Raw genomic sequence first — 21,791 nt, 5'->3', positions numbered from 1 at the left:
TATCGCCAAGTCACCTCTCGATACCACTTTACCTTCTTTTGCCTGAAGAGGAAGCCACAATAAAAATGCTGAGAAGCCCACTTGGCAACGCAAATCCTTTTTTTGTTTTGCTTTTTACTTTTAATTTTAGTAACGATGCAGCAAGAAATTGTTGCACGCAGCCATTTGTGCAAACTACGTACTTACCATTACTTAATTTTTCCAAAGAAACTCTATATTTGGTCTATTAGGGAGGTGACTGGATTTTAATAGCAATGGAATATGGTATTTGATGGTTAACCGTGTGTGTGTACTGACACTTATAAAGCCACACACGCACACCCACGCACACACCACAGCTCACTCCGGAAACCGCTGGGGTCCGTACGAATTAATCGCAATGGACGATATTCGAGTTAATCCGTGAGCAACGATGCAACGAAGGCACCGGCCTCTCAAGGAGGCTGCATGCATGGATCGCACCTCTGAACAAAGTTATCGGTGAATTCCTAAAGTGGGTATGTAAGGATGTATCGGACTGATAACTTTGGCGTGTGGGGATCGCGGCATTTAATTTTTAAGTTACTGGAGGCCGGGCAGTTCCGGTGCGATGCACAAATTTAATTAAACCTGGTGATAGGCCTATTATTCAAGCCTAAACTGACGCAAAATTTCCGGAATTTGCGTAAAGTAGGTGGAAACGCATCTAAGGGAGCCCTTTCCGAAGGTACACGAAAAAGAGACGAAATAAAAAGCAAAGAAGAAAATTGTAGCAACTAATTCACAAAAAAAGGTGGGCCTAAGCGCACTGGGTAGCAACGAAGGCCGGCGGACATAAAAAAAGACTGACTTTGTATTGCGAACACAAGCCTTTGGTGACTCACTCATCTTAATTCCCCCCATGAAAAGTGGTTTGTAACGTCACGAAAAAAGAAGACGCAAAAATATTAAACCACATTTAAAATTTCGCGCTGCCGGACGCCAGCAGTGATGCAATAGAGACAACAGTAAAGATACCGCCACAAAAGACTATGTTTCAACTGGAATAAAAAAAGTATAATTAACAATATCCCAATTTTGAGCAACACGACGAGCGACGTAATGGGTAAGATAAATACGTGGTTACCACTGTTAACTGCATGTTATGTGTGAAGCTACATGCATAGACCAGAAAAATAGTTGTACGACTACAATCGCGCAGTGATGCTTGTGATTGGTGGCTTCGTTCATCGGCAGTCGAATCCCCAAACAAGATCCTGTGACGTCAAAAAGAGCCCTGCAGGAAGTGCACGGTGGGTGGCCACTGCTTCATATGTTTCCCAATACCGGGATCATTTGGTTCAAGTTTGTAAAAAAGGTCTCATTCTCATTGATAGAAAGGATTGTAATTAGCGAAGAAAAGATATTTGGCTTTCATGTTCCCTTTGAGGTAAGTGAGGTTAGGTAGGCAAGGTTCAGGGATCTTAGCCGCTTATGGTACGTTGAGAGCCAAGTTTTCAAGCTTTTGCGGAACTTCAAAGTATATTACTAGAAAAACCCCGCGGGGGTTGTCTATTTTTCGAGACACTATTCCAGACACTATCTCCCACACGGCGGAAGCAGTAATCTGCTTCCACCACTATTGTTGGGAGGCGGCAGGACAGATGACAAGAACCGTAATTGCGGGTGAAGTGATACTTCCGCAATTAAAAGAGTGATCACTTCACAAAATGTCGGTCATCACAGCAGTAACCTAGTTCACGCACTGCACACACAGCGTCATTCTCCTCGTCTTCTTATCCTGACTATCATCAACGTCGCCAAGCCTCTCGCGGTGCTTGGGGCCCCGTGCTGCGAAGAAGAAGCAGCGCGTAGTGGTGACTGAGCAGCCCGCCATGAGCCTTGCCTCGAGCGTTTCGGACCGCAGGCCTTCGGACCCAGAAGACCAGCCCAGCCGGCAATGGTTTCCCAACAACTCAAGCTCTTCCTCTGCAAGCGCCAGGTACACGTCCAGCTCGGAGCAGGACTCGACATGCTCTGCAAGTTCCTTCCGGCAGATCATGGTTACCGCGCCACCCACGCCGATCAGCGAAATTGAACGGTGCGTCTCCGTATATGCGCACACATTATCCTTACTCTAGTACTGTGCGAGTCACCCATAATCAGCGCATTTATTGGCCGTCCTGGTATTCTATGCATCGCTGAATTCAGAATGAAGCCATGTGTAAATGCAGTAATATATTCGAGGCAAAAAATCACCAGAAAAGCGTACCGATGTGGACGAAAACGCTGAGAATTTTTACGTGTCTTGTCAGCGGGTACCACTAGTTCTCCCTTCACCGGCCACTGTTAAAGAGCTTTTTAACAATGACGTCTCCCGCCGAAGGAGAGCCCGTAATCGTTTGCAGTCGTACTCATTCGCCCACCTGTCTGCTATCACGTTGAGACGTAGTCGTTTCTATCGCTGTGTACGAAGTATGGGCATGGCTACGCGACCCAATGCGCACTATGTCCTGTGCGTTTAGAGTATAGCGAGGCGTCTTGCAGGATACTTGTTACCCAAATTAACGGCTTTTTGATTTCCTGCCACATAATGGTGGTAGAACTGCCGGCACTAGCGGAGAGGTTAACCATGGAATCCCAAAGCACCTTATGAAAAAGCCACATCAACAGTATCATAGGGTCAAAACTACACATAGCCTGAGCAAAAGTGGTGGTCAATTTTATGTCGCAGCAAACGAAATTTGGGATTTAAAAGTTTTCAGGACGCATGTCCAGACTGCGCCTATGACTGAGGGAGCGTAAACATGAGAAAACGTTCGTCGAATTTTGTTATTTATGCTTACAGTGAAACTTAAAGTGAAGCTATTTCGAACTATTTTAAAGTGATTTATGTCCGGCAAAAGTCGCCGACGTATAAGGGTTGCCTAACAGAACGAAGACTACTCCGAAATCTCTTGCACTCGAAAAGGCCACAAATTTGTCAAAACAACATAACAATTTTCTCATAGTTTTCATATACCAATACTTTTCTTGAAAACTAGACGAAATAGTTCCCAGGCTTTACTCCTCCAAGCTGATTAATAACCAGCAAAATATCTGTAGTTACGGTAAGGACGCGCAGGGAAAGATTCTCTGTTAAGCAAAATCGTTGTTTGAAATCGACCCTACGTACTTTGAGGACATTTGTAGCACGCTGCCAGTGACTGCCACAGAAGATATCCATCCAAGGGATGAGAGGGGGAGCGGCAAAATTTGGTCGGTTCAATAGTGCTTTTGTTCAGTTTATGTATCAATACCACGTCGATTGGTTTCAGCTGGGGTTTTTTCATTTTCACTTCAGAACTTGTGCTCGCGATGGTGATATCCTGTCTTTCTACTGGGTGTCTGATGTCTTAGATCCCGCTGTTTTTTGGGCTCCTTCATTAGGGCCATGCTAAATATATCGTATGCCGTAAGACTGTGCCTTGTGGCGTTCTCTTGTTCAGTTTCGGCAACAGTTGGGATCATAGCGGGTGGATTGCTCCGGCGGCGGTCCAGTTCAGAAAGGAAAAATCGTTTGTGTCTATGCGTATGTTCGCCACAATTGGTTTGGATTCAATTTTTCATATGGCTGGGCCGGTATACGCTATCGTAAGTCCCTTCGATATAGAGGGCTATAATTGATTCATTGTTGAATTGCGGGACGTGCATTAGGAGATATTTTTTCCCGTGTGTCGAACCGAAAAAAGTACCGGTTCGGTTACGCCTTTGGTTCAGGCGAAATCATTTCGTTCCGGTTCAGTTCCGGTTCGACAAAATCCCGTACGAAACCGGTTCGCGAAGCGGTTCGGGAGCTTGAGCCGGTTCGCGAATCGGCTCGATGAGTTGACTTATCACGCAAGTTAAAAAAAAACATGTGGTAGTTTGAAACGACAGTCAAATCAAAATACAAACAAAAATTCAAAATGCTGCTGTTCCCCAAAAGCAGTGGCGCAATTGCAAAGCAACCTTTAAACAATTACGAGATATTAGAAAAACATGAAGTGGCGACGATTTACCACCTACATTCTCGCCCAGACTTTATGTTGTCCTAGCGACTATTCATAAAACCACCGCCAAGAGATATGACGGTGAGATATATTTTCTGCCCTTTCCTTTTTTTGTTTAAATCGCAATCGCCGCTATGGAATCGTCTATCACGCTAACCTTTAAGCCTTTAATTTAGGCCTGCGCACTGGCGCGTTCAAATACCAGCGCCTAATACCAATGGCGCACACTTTTTATATTTCTAACAAAACAGAAAAATCCTACAATGGGCACATACATACTACCAATGAATTAGATTATTTGGTCACCCTAAATAATTTGTTAGCTGTCACCTTAGAGAATGTGTTGGCCACAATTTTGATAAAAGTAAGCTTTAGTTAATGCTCAGTCACTGCAGTATTGCTCTGACCACTGCAATTGCTTTCCGGATAGCTATACCAGATGTGTGCATTGCAATTAGTATGTCATCGTACCGCTTGACCCCCGGCCATCGTTCCGTGTGCTACATTGCAGAATCTTATAACAGATTACGCTGTTACAAAATGAAAGGGAAATTTGACGCGCAGGGCATGAGATGGGACTTTTTTGACGAATTCATCCACAGCGGTACTCCCCTACGGAACGAGTAGCAGTAGAAGTAATGTAGCGAGTTGGGCTATCAGTACAAGTGCATCTTCGAAAAAAAGCAGATCTCAATAAGACAAACCCGCATAACAAGCAGAAAAGATGATCGCTGGGCGAATGGGGAAGTGTTAGGTACCAGCCTGCCTTTCTGCATGTGTCATCTGCTTTATTACTGTTTCCGCTTCCAAGTTAAGGTCGAGGGCTGCAGTTTCTTGCCAAGGAGTTAAGTGTGCACCTTAACAGTTTCCCCTAACATATCTGCGGTTATTTGTATCTGTAAAAAAACTGAACTTGTCCACTGTACTGTCCTCAAAACTGACCACGGAACTCACTTGCTTCGCCTCGATGACACGTTTGGTTGCGAAAGGCAGGGCAAAGAAATGTATAGAGCAATATCCACGTTTTGGTGCTTGTTTTTTTACTTACTTGGTTTTACTTGGATTGATTGATTGTAGGGTTTAACACGCCGACGCAATGAAGGCGATGAGGCGCGCCGTAGTGGAGGGCTCCGGATTAATTTTGACCACCTGGGGATCTTTAACGGGCCCCGAAATCTCGTACACACGGGCGTTTTTGCTTCTCGCCTCCATCAGAAAAGCGGCCGCCGCGGCCGGGAATCGAACCCGCGACCTTTTTCTCAGCAGCGCAACGCCTTAGCCACTGAGCCACCGCGGCGGGTTATTCGGTTTTACTTCCTTTTTTTAAACATGTTTACACGGAAAACAAAAAAGAAAAGGCGAATCACGTTGTTTTAAAATATTATGCAAAAAGTAATCGGTTTTACTTACTTTTTGCATAATATTTTAAAACAACGTGATTCGCCTTTTCTTTTTTGTTGTTTCCGTGTAAACATATTTAAAAAACTGGCGCATTTAATGCCCCGTGCTATACTCTACTCCGAGGCGCAGCTTACGTTGCACGCCGGCAGACCTATTTTAACCAGCTGGTGATATTAAAAGTGGCCCAAAATCTTGATACACTAACGTTCTCGATTCACATCTACTTCAGAAAAACGGTCGTGGGGAAGGGAGATCGCGGCCACTTGTGGTCAGCAGCAAACGGCTTAGCCACTCAGCAGCTCCTGCAGTCAAGCTTGTCAAGTATTAACAATTTGCAGGTGTCGAACCTTTAAACAAATTATGAAATCAAAAAGTTTGCACACATCGGGTGTGGGCTTCGCTGTTGCGCAGTGAAACACTCCTGTAGCCTGACTGCTCCAATAAAGTCGCAGCTAGGGAAGGGCATCGTTTTACATCCCCTCAAAGCTGCCGAGAATGACATTTCATTTGGTCAGCTTGCAGTACGCTCTCGCTTCCAGCAGCAACAGAGCATTGCTACATTGGTGCCAATTCATTTCTCCTGTTCTTGCATAGAGCGTGATAGTGTTCAATTCTCTGGAGGGGAACGTGCGCGAGTGAGTACGGAGTTGATGGTACGTGAAAGAAAAAAAAAGGCCTGAATTGCATTGACTGTGCAATATCAATAATGGAGGATCGAACCGTTTCGGCATGAACCGGTAACCTTTATTTCTTTTTTCGGTTTAGTTCCGGTTCGGGTTCAGCTTGCTCAAAAAATAACAATTCGGGTTCGGGCGCAGTTCCGCAAAAAGACCGGTTCAGTTACGGTTTTCGGTTCGATTCGGTTATGGTTCAACACCATGATTTTTTTACCTGCGACAGGAGATATACTCTTATAGTTGACGGAGCTCTGAGGCCGCTCTCGCCTACTGGAGTAACTAAATGAGCTGTCACACCCAAATAACATGAAATACCTTTCACGGTCATGCTACTTGAATATTCGAAGCGATGCGGAACCAAAACGAGTTTTTGGAATTTACACAGGGCAGGTACATGGAGTTCTAGGGCGTCGAAGAAAACCCAAAGCGGCCGTAGAACAATAATCGACGTGCGTAAACACGTTCGGACTATGCCCAGGCAAGCCTTAACCTTAATGGCCAAAGCTTCGTCTCCTCGTAGCGGGAACCAGATACTGACTGCCCAGCCGCCACATTCGAAACGGTAGCGTAAATGGGCATTACCCAAGCGAAGTTTCTCTCTCTCCCTCTCTCTGCAGCTACCTCCGCAGCGCGTTCGTAATGGCTCCCCACGTGGCCGGACCTTTGCTTCAGTTCCCCATCGACGTGTACCTGAGAATGCGCCAAGACGAGGAGAAGGGCAACGTGATTCTCTCCCCGTGGTACCTGGCCTGCGCACTGGTCATCATGTACCACGGTGCCTCCGGAGAAACAAGACGGCAAATTGCCAACGTCATCCACACGGACGATGACGGCTCCATCGTGCACATACTGGACAACCATGCCAGCCGCATGTTCTGCCGGGACTACCGCAAGACCCACCACACGCACTCGGGTAAGCTAACTCAATCAATCAATCAATCAATCAATCAATCAATCAATCAATCAATCAATCAATCAATCAATCAATCAATCAATCAATCAATCAATCAATCAATCAATCAATCAATCATTAAATAAATCCGTCAATCAATCAATGAATCAACCACTGAGTCAACCAATCATTCGATCAGCCAATAAATAAATAAATAAATAAATAAATAAATAAATAAATAAATAAATAAATAAATAAATAAATAAATAAATAAATAAATAAATAAAAAGTCATTTTCCGCAGGCCCTAAGCTCTAACTTAGATGATGTGGATGTGTACAAATATCTTGTTCATTCTGAGGGCCGATATAACTCACCAGAAGGAAATGAGACGTACGGTAACTACTTTATGGATTTGTAATATTAATTGGTAATAGAGCTTTATTTTTTACATAACATCAACATATGTCCCTCGAGGTCCTCAACGCCCTCGAGGCCCTGAGAGTATTGTAATAAATAAGGGCTTAGTAGTAGGTCTACGTCTACAGTTTCTTCTCCGAGGGACAGGGTGTTGAAACTTTCAAAAAGATTATGAAGCGCCGCCTGATAAGGGACCCCGTGCCACCTGCTACACACATTTCAACAACGGTAATTTAAACGTGCTCTAAATATACCCGTGTGCAGAACGAAAGCAGCCTTGCTTTTGTAAACAAGGGCTGCTCTATTTAAGCAGTAAAGCTGGACTTGTTACCAGTGGTTGGATTCCAAAAACGCACGTTGTGAGCTAAAAAAGGCGTTGCAAAGAGGGAAATCGAACGCAACTGCTTGTGATGATCGGCGCGTGACGTTATCCGCTAGTATGTACCGTGGATATGCGGAACATGGGTTTTTTAAGGTACCAACATAAAAGTTACGAAGTTGTGTCAAGGCGTAAACAAAAATCATTCAGCCTTCCGTCTAACAACAACGATGGTGCAACGCGAACTTCCTCGTTAGAGATTTCTCGGCTGCCGCGTAAATTTGGAATTTGACTCGCAGACAGCTTGGACTTTGACTCGTTTATTTTTAAAACTCAGTCGCAGGCAGTTTAGGCTTTTCATTTCGAAAGAAAGCTTCGCGTTCAACCATCTCCACCGTACATGGAAGGGGGAAGGAGTTTTCACTCTAATTTTCCACGACCATGCATCCCTCTCGAAAACCAAACCGCTTATACCGTGACCGAATGGTTGTAATCGCATAGACGTCAGCTTAATAACGCCAGGGGCGCAACTTCGATTCCCACCACGGGATTCGTTTTTTTGTTCACTTCGCCCTCAATCATTGTCATCGTCACAAAATGCTGGCTTTCCTGCAGTGTGGTTTGTCGGGACTACTGACACCAGTGAGAGGCTGAAAGCTTCACTTTAAAAGTTTCCCATGTATCTCCTCCCTTCGCTGCAAATGTGGCCGGAAGATGATAGCCTTCTGCCGCCCATACTGCGTAACTTCCTGCAATCTCTCACCCGCCCACCTCTCATGCCCTTGTCCTGGCGTTTTGCTACTCCCACGACAAACCAAGAAGAGGTTCGCTCAAGACAATTCAATTTCGCTGCGTTCGTCTGCTCGCGCCATCTACTGGAACATTCTGGTACTCTTGAACCTTGAACATTGCCACGAGGAGTCGCCGCACGCGGCGTCGGCATTTTGAGGTCAAACTATTTCAAAGCAAAGCTTTTTACATCTACCAGCAAACAGTTTCGTCGTAGCGTGCGCCACAAGAAACTCCCAACCAGGCTAAATAAAACTACATGCACCGCCAAGATGGAACCTTTGCCTCAAGAGAAGCGGAGCGACAGCCCGTCGTCTTTGCGACTAAGCTACGCGCACACGGGGAGACGAGGAGATAGAAGAAGTTTTTTCACGTACGTGTAGAGTTCACGTACGCAAACGTCAAAAGTATACGTAGCCCACGCGCATGTATTCTGAAACCCTTTTAGTTACACGCACGCGACGCACTACGCGCGTAGGACCTTTGGATGCACGCGCTTCAGTTTATATAAAGCCGCGCACTACTACTAGCGACATCTACTAGCAGACACAGATGCTGCTCGTGATCTCGCGAGCCCGCTGCTATGACGATGAGAAACGCTACTTCGTCAGGCTTAACAGCTGAAAAATCGCCATTCTATCTGAAAAACAAAATCTGTTCGATGATTTAAACTTTAGGGGAGGTTAAGAATGGGCAAATTGAAAGCGAAATCAACGGCTTAGAAAAAGATATCTCACTGAGGGATTAGCGACGATGCAGTTTTCGCTGGGAATCGGGAGGGCAGGGAGCCGCGATGTTGGTTAACTGTACATACGAAAAGAACTTGAACATCGCAAAGTGAAAATTCGTATCTTACGCACGTCCGTGAGACTCACGAAGGCCCTCTGAGTTCTGACCATGCGCACTGGTCACCCGTGAAGGTACGTGGAGCTTCTACGTACGTGAAACTAGCGGTCGAGATGCTGGTTTTGATTCAGCAGATGGGGAAGGAGAGGACACATTTTTGAGGCGAAACATGAAACAAGAGTGAGGGGGAGGCAGTGAGAGAGATGACGCCGCAGCGTCATCTCTGAACCCCGTCATCCTGAACCTTCGCAAGGCGCTCCTTGGAAAGGCACCGCTCGAGCTAGGCTGTGGCCGACGCTGCTGCGTTCGGGATTTCCGGCCCGCGAATTCCAGGTAACGGCAAGACGAATCTCTGGTTCCACTCTTCATAGAGCCACGTGTGTGAATCCAGGAGACGTCGCATGGGCAATTGTTGTGGGTGTTGTTTAAAGCTTTGTTGTACAACCACCTTCCCAGCGTGGATTGCAGCCAATTTTTTGTCATTGCCAATTTTTTATTTACCATTACTAGATTTCTGCAGCCAGGTGTTTTTAATTAAAACAACAATAAAAGTAATCATGTATTGCTTTTTTGCCTCCAATATGCCTAATGTTTGATTTAGCTCAACAATTCTGGGAAGTATGAACATAGCCACCGCAGATTCAGTAGTTTAGAAACGCTTTGCCTACATAATCTTTTCGTTCAAGAATTCATTTGAATTTTTGGCGGGCGGAGGAATCAAGGGACAGAGACAGACAGACTTACATACACCCTACATTTTTTCGAACTTAGCTAGCCCAAGAAGACTACCCCTAATAATAAAATCCCGCTTCAACTACGTCCGCTTGCCTGGTTTGAAAGCGAAATATTTATGGCTTACGGTTTCGATGCTTTACAGCGACGTCGCGCGTATCCTGTGGGTTCCATCAAGCCACCATAACAGATCTGGAGCTTCTGTTGGAATGTTGGGCAGTCTGGCAACCGTTGAATGCGAAGAAAGAAAAGCAAAGAAGGACAGTCGCACATGCTGCAGCAGTAAAGAACTATTTGATAAGTATTCCTAAGAAAACACTCTCTTATTTAGCGTAGAGCACTTTCTAGGGCGTATACTATACTTTTTCGTAGAATTTTCGCCTCGTGAGGTGTTTTTTTAATCATATTCCGGTTGGAAAGGCGGGATCAAAGATTGGAAGCCGCGTACGCCCATAGTTTACGTTACACAAAACAGCGGCGCTTTACGAGACCAAATAAAGCTGGACACGTTTGCGCACATCTTGTGGCGTTGACAGCTACGCTTGCACGTGTGAGGTAAAGTAAACGGTGCAAACGCCACAGAATAAGAAATATATAGCGCCAGCTTGACCTTCCGAATTCCGCCTACGACCCGTCTGTACAAAAAAGGTTGTATACCTACTAATGTTGCGTGTTGTTTGCGACTAAAACATGGTTTTGACGCCTTTTCATGTGGTAAATGTTTGCGACCAGGCACGGCAGCCCGCGGAACCAGGTAAGGCTTTGCAGGGCAACAGCTCTAGTCAGTTTCAAGTTAATCGAAAGCAGTGAGATTGCCTAGTAAAAATTTATGTTAAGTGTCGAAATATGTTTGAAGCTATCTCCGGCCGGCAGCGAACCCATATGCGAGCGCTCAGTTTTCTCGGTGTATAAAGAGTGTATCTTTGACATACATGCAGAAAAATCTTCGTCTTACTCGAATTGCAAAAGAATCGATGAAGACGGCGTTGCAACAAGAACAGTTGCCGTTAAGCTGTCCGCCAATCTTGTCGGTTCCACGAATGCGGCAGTGAGGTTCAGGTATGGATGTGCCACAAAGTTTGCGGAAGAATAGTTCAATAAAAAATTGGATTCCGTCAAGCCGGTGATCCTTAGCACGTGATCACCCCAGGAGCGGTCATAATGACCAGATAAGTGTTAGACAGGGCTCGACAATCCGCTCCTGATAAGTTTAGAAACAAGGAGCACGCAATAATGTAGGTCAAGCTTCTAACATACTGGGTGATTAAGAAGAAAATTGCGTCTTACTTTCCGTGATGTACGGATGAAGATCAGAATGACACCGAGCTAAGCGCTGTTACAAATATGCGTTAGACACAGGCGCCTCTCTAGAAATCCCGAAGGGAACCCGTTTTTCACTATCTATTGGTGACCGACTTTAAAGCTTCCGTTCAGAACAAAAGAAGGCTTTTTTAACAGCGACGCTATTTAGCAAATCGTAATTTCGCCTGCCCGCAGTTAGAAATACCAAGAAATTGCCGAGCATGGGGACGCTAGCGCGGGCCTCGCTGAGACCGCCCGGAAAATGGCTAGCGCTCGTGTCCGTGCCTCGCGCAAACCGCCCCGTGTCATCTGCGCACGCTTGTCAAGCCAAGCATACCACCTCAGTGAGATATTTAATAGAGTGGCAAAAAAAAACAAAAAAACTTCAGCGTTCGCCGTAATCATGGCCCTCGCGACTCGTAACTAAGCCCCTCGAAGTTGATGTCCCTTGATTATCACTTCCAAAAAAAAAATGAAAGCTCATAGTAATAGCAACAATTATGGAGTGAAGGTCGTTGCGGCTGGGAAGAAGAAGCAAATCGGCTGCAATCATGGACTCAAACCTTCGTGATGGCCGTGAAGGTTGCGTACAGCTTCGCAACCTTCACGTCTTACGCGTTACTGTGAGCTTCCTTCATTTTTTATTTGAAAATTTGATTCATTTTGATATTTTCGGTCTAACTTGTTAACACCAGGGATACAGTAAAACACGAGTTGCCGACTCCTGACATTCTGAGGCAATCTTTATATTAATTCTCTCCCACAGGCCTGACCGTGACTGCCCACTCCGGCCTGTATTACGACTCGCGGGTGAAACTGTCCGGCTACTTCCTGGAACCGCTGTCGAGTATCGACGTTTCGGTTCAAAAGCGGGACTTCGCTCGCAGCCCTTCTCAGTGCCGCCTTGCACTCAACGGTCTTCTGCGGGCCTTGAGCGGCTTCACTTTCGACGAAGACGTCTTCGGCGGAGACTGCGTCGACGCCGATGCGATGCTCGTCCTCGCCAGTGTTTTCGCTTTCGGATCCCGGTGGTTCTCTGTAGGCAACGCTCACAGATCGACGGGCCCCTTCCACGACGAATCTGCCGAGGCCACTGCTGTCGAAGAGATCGTCCCCACGGTGTGCCTGACGGGCAACTTTCGCGTGGGCGAGTTCGCGGATTTCGAGGGATTTAATGCGACTGTCCTGGAAATCCCGTACCAGGACCCTCGTCGTTCCCTCGCCATCTTCCTGCCGGCGCCGACGTCGAGCCTGGTAGCCCTGGAGAAGAAGCTGACGGCGGCCAAGATACTCACCTGCCTCAGGAGGCTGGAGCACAACAAGCTCGTGGAGGTGATCCTTCCCAGGGTGACCGTGCATTGCGTCACTGACCTCAAGCGTCACTTGCAGCCGCTGGGCGCTGTGAGCGTATTCAGCAATACGTCCGACCTCAGCAGCGTGGGTCCACTCAGGGGATTGAGGGTGTCGGCGGCCAAGCACGTAGCCGTTTTTCGAGTAGGACACAGGGGCGCGAAAACTGCAGAAGCACAAGAGGCCGCTGAGAACGTCGTTAAAGCTTTTGCCGGGGCACCCGTGAAGACGGTCACGGTGGATAGACCATTCCTCTTTCTCGTCGTCAGCCGCAATCCGGACACCGTCCTCCTCCTCGGTTCGATCACGCATGTTCACTAACGCGCAGCGAAGACCTCTGTTGCGATTTAGCGGTTAAGAACAATGTAGGGTGAATATTCTGACATAAAATTAAGTTGCTACGTTTAGATAACATGCGGGGATACACACCGCATTCATGACATTTTCATCCCCGTTATTGGAAAAAATGTCTTCCTTCCAGCTTGCTATGTATGCCAGCAGGAATAGGAGGGAATAAAAACAATTTCTGAGATTGTCTCTGAAAGCTCTAATCGGGAAAAATTATTTTTCTGGTATATACAGTGGGTATACAGTCATAGAACAGTCGAACAATTGAAACAAATTTTTCAGATTAACTGCGGCATGCGTTGCAGTCGCAAAATGTGTGTGCTCTGAAAAATTATTTCTGTGTGGATGGCGCAGCCGTAGCAACTTCTGCAGAATGCTATTAGTACGAATACCCTCTCGATACCCTGCAGCGTTGCCTTTTTCAGCATTGGCTCTTATAGTACACGTCCTTCCATGAGCCACGTGTTAATGGCTAACCACCGAGAGTTCCTCGTGTACTATACTCCAAAGCAGGTAATCAAAAGAGGTTGTAGAAACTACTAGAGATTTGACTGATGCTGGAGGCAAGAGGAAACACTTGCCGAACTTTCTGTTCCAAGTTACACATGAGAGTGCCTAGGTATTTTAGCCAGTCTCAAAGAACCCGAGAAGTGGGGGCCGACACCATCAAGCCCATCGGCGGCTGCCCGGACCAAGGCGACTGATTCATACCCACCATATCTGTTTAACAAAATACTTTATCATATGATTTCATCTGAAAAATTCGCGAGAGGAAAATTCTGTACGCCTAAAAGTTGCAGCACTTTCAACGAGGCGATCTCTGCACCGGTTTGCATTCTCAAAAGTGCTTTGAAGCCGAAGCCTGCTCGTGTACGTGCGATGCCCGAAATCAACATGCTGCTGCTACGCGCTCCAATGGGGAGGTGATTTTTGCCCCTGCTCTACGGATGGGACAAGAAAGTGCGCTGTGTTCTGATGCTTGAAATTATCGGTGCACAATAGTGCTTAGTTTTTAGCACTCCGTCAAATCGCACTGGAAAAGAAGCGAAGGGAGACCGCTGTGTTTCCGTAGACTGTCAGGCAAATAACGGTCAGCTTCCAAAACCTGTGCCTATATCTTCGCCTGTACAGGACAGTTATTTATAGCTCAGAGTATTGTACTCTACTCTATTGTACTCTATTTGTACTTTACTTAGAGTACTTGTATGCGACCGTACTTCAATGCAGCAGCGTATACAATATCCATAAGGTAGGTACTGAAAATAAAGCATTGGTACATGTTGGTGAAGTAGGGATTCTCTCAAGCTAAGTACTCGCTACGCTGTTTCGTACATTGTCGAGTGAATTCGCTTTCTGTCTGTGGAAACGATCTGTTTTTGAAGCCCTCTTGCTCCATGATGAGATCACAAGCACTTAGAGAGGTCGGAATATAATACTCCCGTGTACCCATAAAGCATATTGGCTGACACCGAACACGCATAGGAATAGCGGCCTTTATTGGCATTTGCACTGAGGTCCTTTTTCATGATTCTCACGCCCTGAGGCACATAGCATTTTATTAATTGGTGGGATTATGCCATACCTCGTGTTTTCGGTAACAAAAGCATAATCGGGGTGATGGAAATGTATTGCAGTTTGAGTGGTCAGGCTCGGGGACAATAATAAACACAAGAAACCAAGGGAATGCGACCATGTTTCTGTAGCCCGAAACCTAAATCAAAATTACTCAAACGGCAGAGACCAAGTAAAGGAAAATGGGGAGCTGCGACAATGCGACATATAAAACGGCAATTAGTTCAAACGGGCGGAAAAGTCACAGTCGGAGAACGAAGGAATAGGACACTACGTGGTGGTTGCGGGCACAGATCCGAAGTAGCGCTGGAATGTTTAGGTGAAGTGTCGGGGCCGCGGTGGTAGAGCGCGCTCCGAGCTGCCGTCGGATAGTGGCGGATGCAGCTCTCTGGGGGCGTCGCGGTCTTCTACTGATGTCTCACAACCCGCCTCGCTTGTGGCGAAGAGGTCCCGAGAATTTCGGCTGTGGAGGATCTCTTTGTGCACAGCACGGGTCTGGCTGCTCGACCACCGTGCATCCCGTTCACACTCCACATTCCGACTTCCTTTGTGTTCTTCACAGACTCGCCTGTGCCACCTGCCGCTGTCGCTGGCTGCTTCCGAGTAGCCGGCGCGCGCTCGTGCCGTGGTCTCGATCACTCGGCGCGGCAGCCAGGTGAAAAACCTTGGCGCTGCATGCCTTGCGTATTCTTCGTTGGCGTTGTCTTCTACCGGCGTGTCTTTTAAATGCAGAGCATTTCAGTAACTCACGATGTCACCCGCGTTGGCGTGCGTAGTCCACACCACACCCCTCCCTACTATATAAAAAAAACAAATACTGCCCGGCGCCAGGTTTTGATCTCTCGACCCTGCGGGCGCAACGCTATGTACCTGTTGCTCTAACCACTGCGCCACAAAGCCGACATAGAATGAGAGGCTACGGACGCGCCTTATATCCTTGACTCATTCAAATTACTGCTGACGAGCGCTCTCTCGTCAGCAGTTGCCACAAGTGCAACAACATTAACGTAACGCAAACTACTTAACGTCGTGCGCCCCCGGAAATGCTCTGCATTTGATCGTGGCCCTCGCGAGGGGGATGTTTCAATGCGTCTTCCTACTGGCCAGTACACTCGTCGCCATCTGTCGGATGTTGTGCGAACCCTTTTTGCTGATGGCGCGCGATTTGAAACGACATTTGCATATGATCAAACTGAAAGGCTCTCCAAGAAAAACAAATACCAGGGCCAGAGTTTTTTATGGTGGTCCTTTTCCTGACGCGATTTCTTCGCATCACATATCCCCACGCTTAGGCATTTTTCGACTGAAAAATGTCTCCTCACGGTACACCACACCATGCACCCAGTCCGTGAGCTGAACAGTCACAGAATAGCTAGTACTCATAAAAGCACTTGAACTGTCCTCAAGAGAGAACACGAGTCCGCAAAAAAACTGATCAAACTACATAATGAGTCAAGAGATCAAGTATATTTACACACGACATTCAATTGAAATCACGGACGAGGAATCGACTAAAAAGGCAATCAGGCAGATGATTTCTCCCTGTTCCGACACCTGGTGCGGTGCCACTATCTTCCTCTTGCGTACAAACGTCCAGCAGAATATTCAGTATGCTTTTTCCTTACATCACACGCTTCGCGTGGATATGCAAACTCTCTGCCAGACTGTGACCATGGTACATGTCGAGAAAAAGTTATTTTAGTAGTTTTTCAATTTTGCGACCAACCGCGGAGTGGTGGCCTAGCGCTTTTTGCGATACTAATGCGATTTTGCTTGGACTTTGAAATTCGCCCCTTTGTCCGAATAGAGTAGTGCATTCTAAGAGTACCTGGTCTCCTCGTTCTGAATTATGGAGGCATGCAATCTCTTTTCCTCCAATTGGGGTCTTTTTTCTGGGAACAGTCAAGTGCGATGCCAATACTTGTATTTTAGGTGAGGTTTCTTGATCGTCCTCAAATTGAAGGGCCGCCTGATGTTCCCGGCTTGAGTCATGCATTGCTGACACGGTTCGTCGGCATCTCGAGACTCTTCAAAAGGGGTCAGAGGTGGGCTTGCGCTGAAGTTCGACAGTGAGAAAACTTGTTCTTGATCAGAGCTTTCCCCACTATCTAAGATTGACTTGCCGCCTTTCGCGTCGTCTCAATTTCAGCAAGGTGTAGACAAAGCACCGATGTTCGGTTTTCAATTTCTGCTCGCACCTCTTCTATTGCGGCACGTTCCTTTATATGTCACTAGCTCTTTGGCCGCCTCGAATACTATAGCTGTTTCCTCGCGCCAGAGATGTTGCTCCTCCAATACTCCTCTGTAAGCTCGTCGCCACTTAAACCTAAGCGTTTCCCCAATTCAATTAGCTCTGCTGTGTCAATGTCGGATTTAAGGGTATGCACAACCAAATAGTCTCGTCTTGCCGTGGACGCCAATTATTCCAAGTTCTTAGCAATAATACCTACAAGAAAGAAACTCTGTGAACGAGACCACCTTTATACAACCCGCAATTTTCTTTTTTTTGTTTGTTTTTTCGAAATTGCGTTCAACCAATTATCTCCATTTATCCTGTTATAACGATTACATCCTCACACAAGACAGAGAGAAACTGAAGAACAATTGGGAGCTAAGGTACAGTGGTACAGAGGGAACAAATCACACTGGTGAAGAGTCTAAGATGTAGAGAAAAAGAAAACGCAGTGCGTGCTTGGTAATACTGTAACAGGGTTGTCAAACCTCGCGTCCCAGAGGCACAGTTGTGGCACGGCCGCTCGATGGAAACTACGTCCGGCCTGCCGAATCGCGCGGCGTCAATGGGCGGGCGCGTGAAAGCGGAGTTTCCAGTTAGGGCCGCCACTTTCGGTGGTGGCGCCCCGCATCGGTGACGGCTAGAGTTCCTGTATATAGCTCAATAGCTCCCCTAGGGGAGAAGAGTTGCACGTCCATCCGCCATCTTGAGTTCCAGGTCGTGCGGGAAAGCCACCCGTCTCGCATGTAGGAGCTGCCGCCGGGCCGCCGCGCCAGCGCCAGCGGCGAGGACGAGTTGCAAGGAGGGGCGTGGATGAAACCTGGCGCACTATAGTCGGCTGCATGGATGGTCAGCTGCTTAACAGCTGAGCGGCCGCTGCTGCCGCCGCTTCCGCAACCACCGATGCTCAGTTCAGCAGAACTGACTGAGTACGGGGTCTTCTGCGCAGCACTGAAAGCGGGCTTGCCTGTGGAACTGGAACCCGCGGCATGTGGCAATCAGACGCGCAACTTTTGCGCTACGCGATATACAGGAATTCTAGTGACGGGTCCCGCTTCGGAGCGCCTTCGTAGTTGCGGGGATCATCGCGCATGAAAGCGGCTTCAACTAACGCCCCATTTCACCTATATGGAAACTTATACTACAGCAAGAAACAGGAGAGATGACTGTGCAATCTCTAAAAATTTGGCCTCATGGAATTCAGTCAGTAATAAGTAATGGTGGTTTAAAACGGGTGCGATGACGCCGCCGCTTCAGCAGCCGTTCAGCGGCCACGCGGTGCTCGCGAAAGCGACTATGTATGTAGCCAGTCGCAATGCGAATTTTGTTTTAAAATTTCGCTGGCTCGGTGCTTTAAAAGAAAACTGTTTGCTTGCACGTAACGCTAAATTATTCGAAGCTATCCTGAAGTGCAATTTAAAACCTGCGTATTTTAAATTTGACCAACGTAGGTTCAGCTACCAAGCTTTCTCGCTGTGCGAGCTACTATGGCTCAGAAATTCAAAATTATGCCTTGACAATTGTAAACCCAAAAGCAAAACGCTGCCAAAACGGCTTTCATTACATGGCTGGGGGGAAAACCGGACAGTGTTTTGTTTCAAGTCACGACAAGATAGTTGCGTGGTTCGAGGTTGACTGCTTCACGTAAATTGAAGACATGAAACATAAGAACCAGTGCTCTGACGGAGGCTCACACCGAAAAGATCCACGAAACAATCGTCCATTGGTATATTTCAGGTTGGTTTAAAGGTGGGGCGCCATATCAGCAAGTTTAATTGATGTTTTGCACCGCACCGGAAGTGCGCCCATTGTACTTATCTTGAAACGAAATATCGCCACCTACGAGCACGACAATTCGTCGCTGAAGTGCCTATTCCATACGTTTTTGCCTATCACATGACCCTGTATTCGTTACACACAGCATTGAAGAACGCGTACAAGCGGTGACGACACAAGTCCAGTCGCTCTTACGGGTGCGTAGAGCAGAGCGAAAGGGGGGTGGATCTGGCACGCTTTGACTTGACTTTATTTAGAAACTCTGCGCCGACAGCGGTGCGAATGTGGCAACACAGTGTGCGCCGCCACCTGCTCGGCTGTCTTGTCCCCTTTTAGACTAAATCTTCTTTCCTACCTGTTCTTCTGTTGCTCTCCATGGATTGAAAGCCGTACTTTTTGCTGACATGCACGGTGTATTGCTCACGCAACTGAAACGATTTATCCCAGCTGTGCTGCTTCTTCTGCCACCGAGGCCGTAGCTGTCTGTTATACGGTGAGCCTCAAATGGCGTGTTTTATTGGCAATTTTTTGTTGGTGTATATATTGCTTATCAAATTTCCTATAAGGCTTCACTATAAATCTTCGATTGTAAAAAGATACCCCAAAATAACTCATTGAAGAAGCACGATTACTGGATAGACAAACCTCTCAGGTGCGGAGCAGCGTATTAAAGGGGCCCTGAAAGGCATTTTGAGCACACTAAATGAACTTGCGCAATCGCTAGATTGGGTCGCCAACGTCACCTGTGCCAAGTATTACTCTTTTACGCGCAGCAGAAAGCTCACACTTTTGTTGCAAAGTTTGTCGCTTTTTTCTCACCCTTTCCTTCGTGTTTTTGGACGCCGCCATCTTCACATGTCTACATCATCGATTCCCAGATGTTCGTCATGAGCTAGACATCCTGCTATTGGGCGGCTTTTTCACGCACTTCCGGCAAAGAGATGAGTCGTCTGCTCAGTGTCGGCTCGCCGGCTGATCTGCCAGCGGAGTGCCGGAGTGCTTTGACATTTTACGACAAACGAAACAAGTGTAAACAAACGCTTAACCGTTTGTATTGAATGCAACACGGCCATAACACGACGTGGATTTTATCTTACGTGAGTACGTACCATAAAGAAAGTCCCGTGGCACTTCTTTGGTGCAATCGCAGAGAACGCCCTGAGCCGAATGCCCGGGTTTGACGCGTACATTTTATTCAACAAAAAACAATCCAGAGATGCGTTTCGAACGAACGCAACGTCACAACATGCGTTGCAAGTCTGAACCGCGATTGACAGACGATGAGTTGCCTCCTCCTGCCCGTCGTAAATACGGCACTCACCTCACACCCGGTTTGCGGGGACGAGCAGCAAGTCACAACTCTGGCGCGCCAGCGAGAAGGCTTCTAGTCAGGCACACTGCACATACCCCATGCGAGGTTGAGTGGTACGTCGTTCGAGAAAGATAATCCAGACCATGGGAAGCACTATCCACCCGCAGAAGTACAATGTCGCATTTCATCGCGAAACGAACGCGTCCACAACACACCGGAGGCGATGCACACACACACACATAGCTTTGGTCGCTGCATTGGCTTAGCTGCAAGCTTCGTTCGGACAATCAGCGATGCTACGACGATACAGAGCTGCGTGAGGACGACGTGCTAACCACTTCACGTATTTAAAAACACAGGGGCAAAGAACTAGGTTCATCGGAAGCAAAAAATCTTTCCTCCATTATAGTGCCTGAAATATACTGGCTAGTGTGCCGAGGGCGGGCTCCAGGCGGGCGCCGGGAGCGATGTACGCGGCCGTCTGCCGCTTGGGGCGCTGCCGTGCGGGAGTGTGCGCGTTCATCCGGCCCGAGCAGATCGCGCGGTTACCTCCGAGCTGCGTAGCAGACGGCAGCGGCAGAACTTTCCATTCCCGCTTGCGACGAAAGCGAGCGAAAGCGACGGGAATTCTGTCGCGCAACCAAAATTTGTCCCGACCATTCGACAAAAACGATCGTCGCGCGACAAAGCGACGGAATTCCTGCCGCTCTCACTCGCTTTCGTCGCAAGTGCGAACGGGCCTTTATGCGCAATCTCCGCCCCACATAAAACAAGCTCTTGCTTGTCGCCTGAGCATACGGTTGATATCTGACTACGTTACACTGTGCTTGCCAGTGTATTTAAACGATGTCACTAGGTTTGAAACGTACGCGCTCGGCGTGCAGCTTTGTAAACGCAAGCGGTTTCACATACGCACGCTATTTTGCTGCTAATAGAGTTTTAGTACAGCGTTTGTGGCCTTTGCATACGCTAAACGCTAAATTTTTGCGTCCCGCTACGTGACACCGCGATGGGAGTTTTAGTAGAGCGTCTCATCAGTTTTGCGTAGCGACACACTAATGCATACGGCGCCATCTGTCAAATGTTTTCCGAAATGTCTCGCCGGCTGATCTGCTAGCGGAGTGCCGGAGTGTTTGGACATTTTACGACTATCCAAACAAGTGCAAACAAACGCTTTCCCGTCAGTGTTGAATGCAACACATGGGTGCAGCTTGTCAGAACACGGGTTCTCGCTGATCGAGTGCAGCGTTGGTTTGCTCTTCGCCTTCACGTTCATCGCCGCTGATAAAGCGATCCGATCCGGCGCGTTTTGTGCACGGGTTCTGTGTCGGTTGAAAATGTCTTTTTTCACATGCCGCCGGTAGTAGGAATTACAACCACCGCAAAATAACACCCGGCACCAGCGGGGCCACATCTGAGACCGCGCTTTTTGGATAAACAGTGCGCGGTGCACCAAAGGGAACGAGCGCACGATTCTCCCCACGCGGCTGCGAGTTCGCCGCCGGTACCAACTGCAGCCCTGCAGCTACGTACACCGCGAAAGGGCAAGGCCAGGCCGCACACATGCGGCCAGGTCATTCGTTCGCTTTTCCAGCCTGTGTCCATGGTGTCTACAGAGATGAAAAAGCCGAAAGAGCTGGCCCGTAGCAGACAGCAGTCTGTGGGAGCCCAATAGCGGAAGTACGTCACCGCTGAGGAGCGGAGCATCATGGGAGGGGAGGCCAACAGCGAAGAAACAGTTGAAAGGAGGAGGAAATACGGCGCGACGATAATTCGCGGTTTTTGATTTACGATTTCTCAGCTAATACTCATCGCTTTAACAAAATTCTTGCAG

General features: G+C 47.5%; 1 protein-coding gene across 1 annotated transcript; it reads left to right on the top strand.

The window, feature by feature from the left end:
- Nucleotides 1-1,853: 1,853 nt before the first annotated feature.
- On the top strand, nucleotides 1,854-13,037 carry LOC144148433 (iris-like). Its single transcript, XM_077679967.1, has 3 exons — nucleotides 1,854-2,059; nucleotides 6,685-6,980; nucleotides 12,133-13,037. Exons 1-3 carry the CDS (start codon nucleotides 1,854-1,856, stop codon nucleotides 13,035-13,037), a joined length of 1,407 nt encoding a protein of 468 aa, XP_077536093.1.
- The last annotated feature ends 8,754 nt before the right edge of the window (nucleotides 13,038-21,791 follow it).

This window comes from Haemaphysalis longicornis, unplaced genomic scaffold, assembly GCF_048455015.1.
Source record: "Haemaphysalis longicornis isolate Haplotype H1 unplaced genomic scaffold, Haemaphysalis longicornis Haplotype H1 scaffold_8, whole genome shotgun sequence".
Lineage (NCBI taxonomy): Eukaryota > Metazoa > Arthropoda > Arachnida > Ixodida > Ixodidae > Haemaphysalis > Haemaphysalis longicornis.
This window is presented reverse-complemented; position numbering and strand designations above follow the sequence as displayed.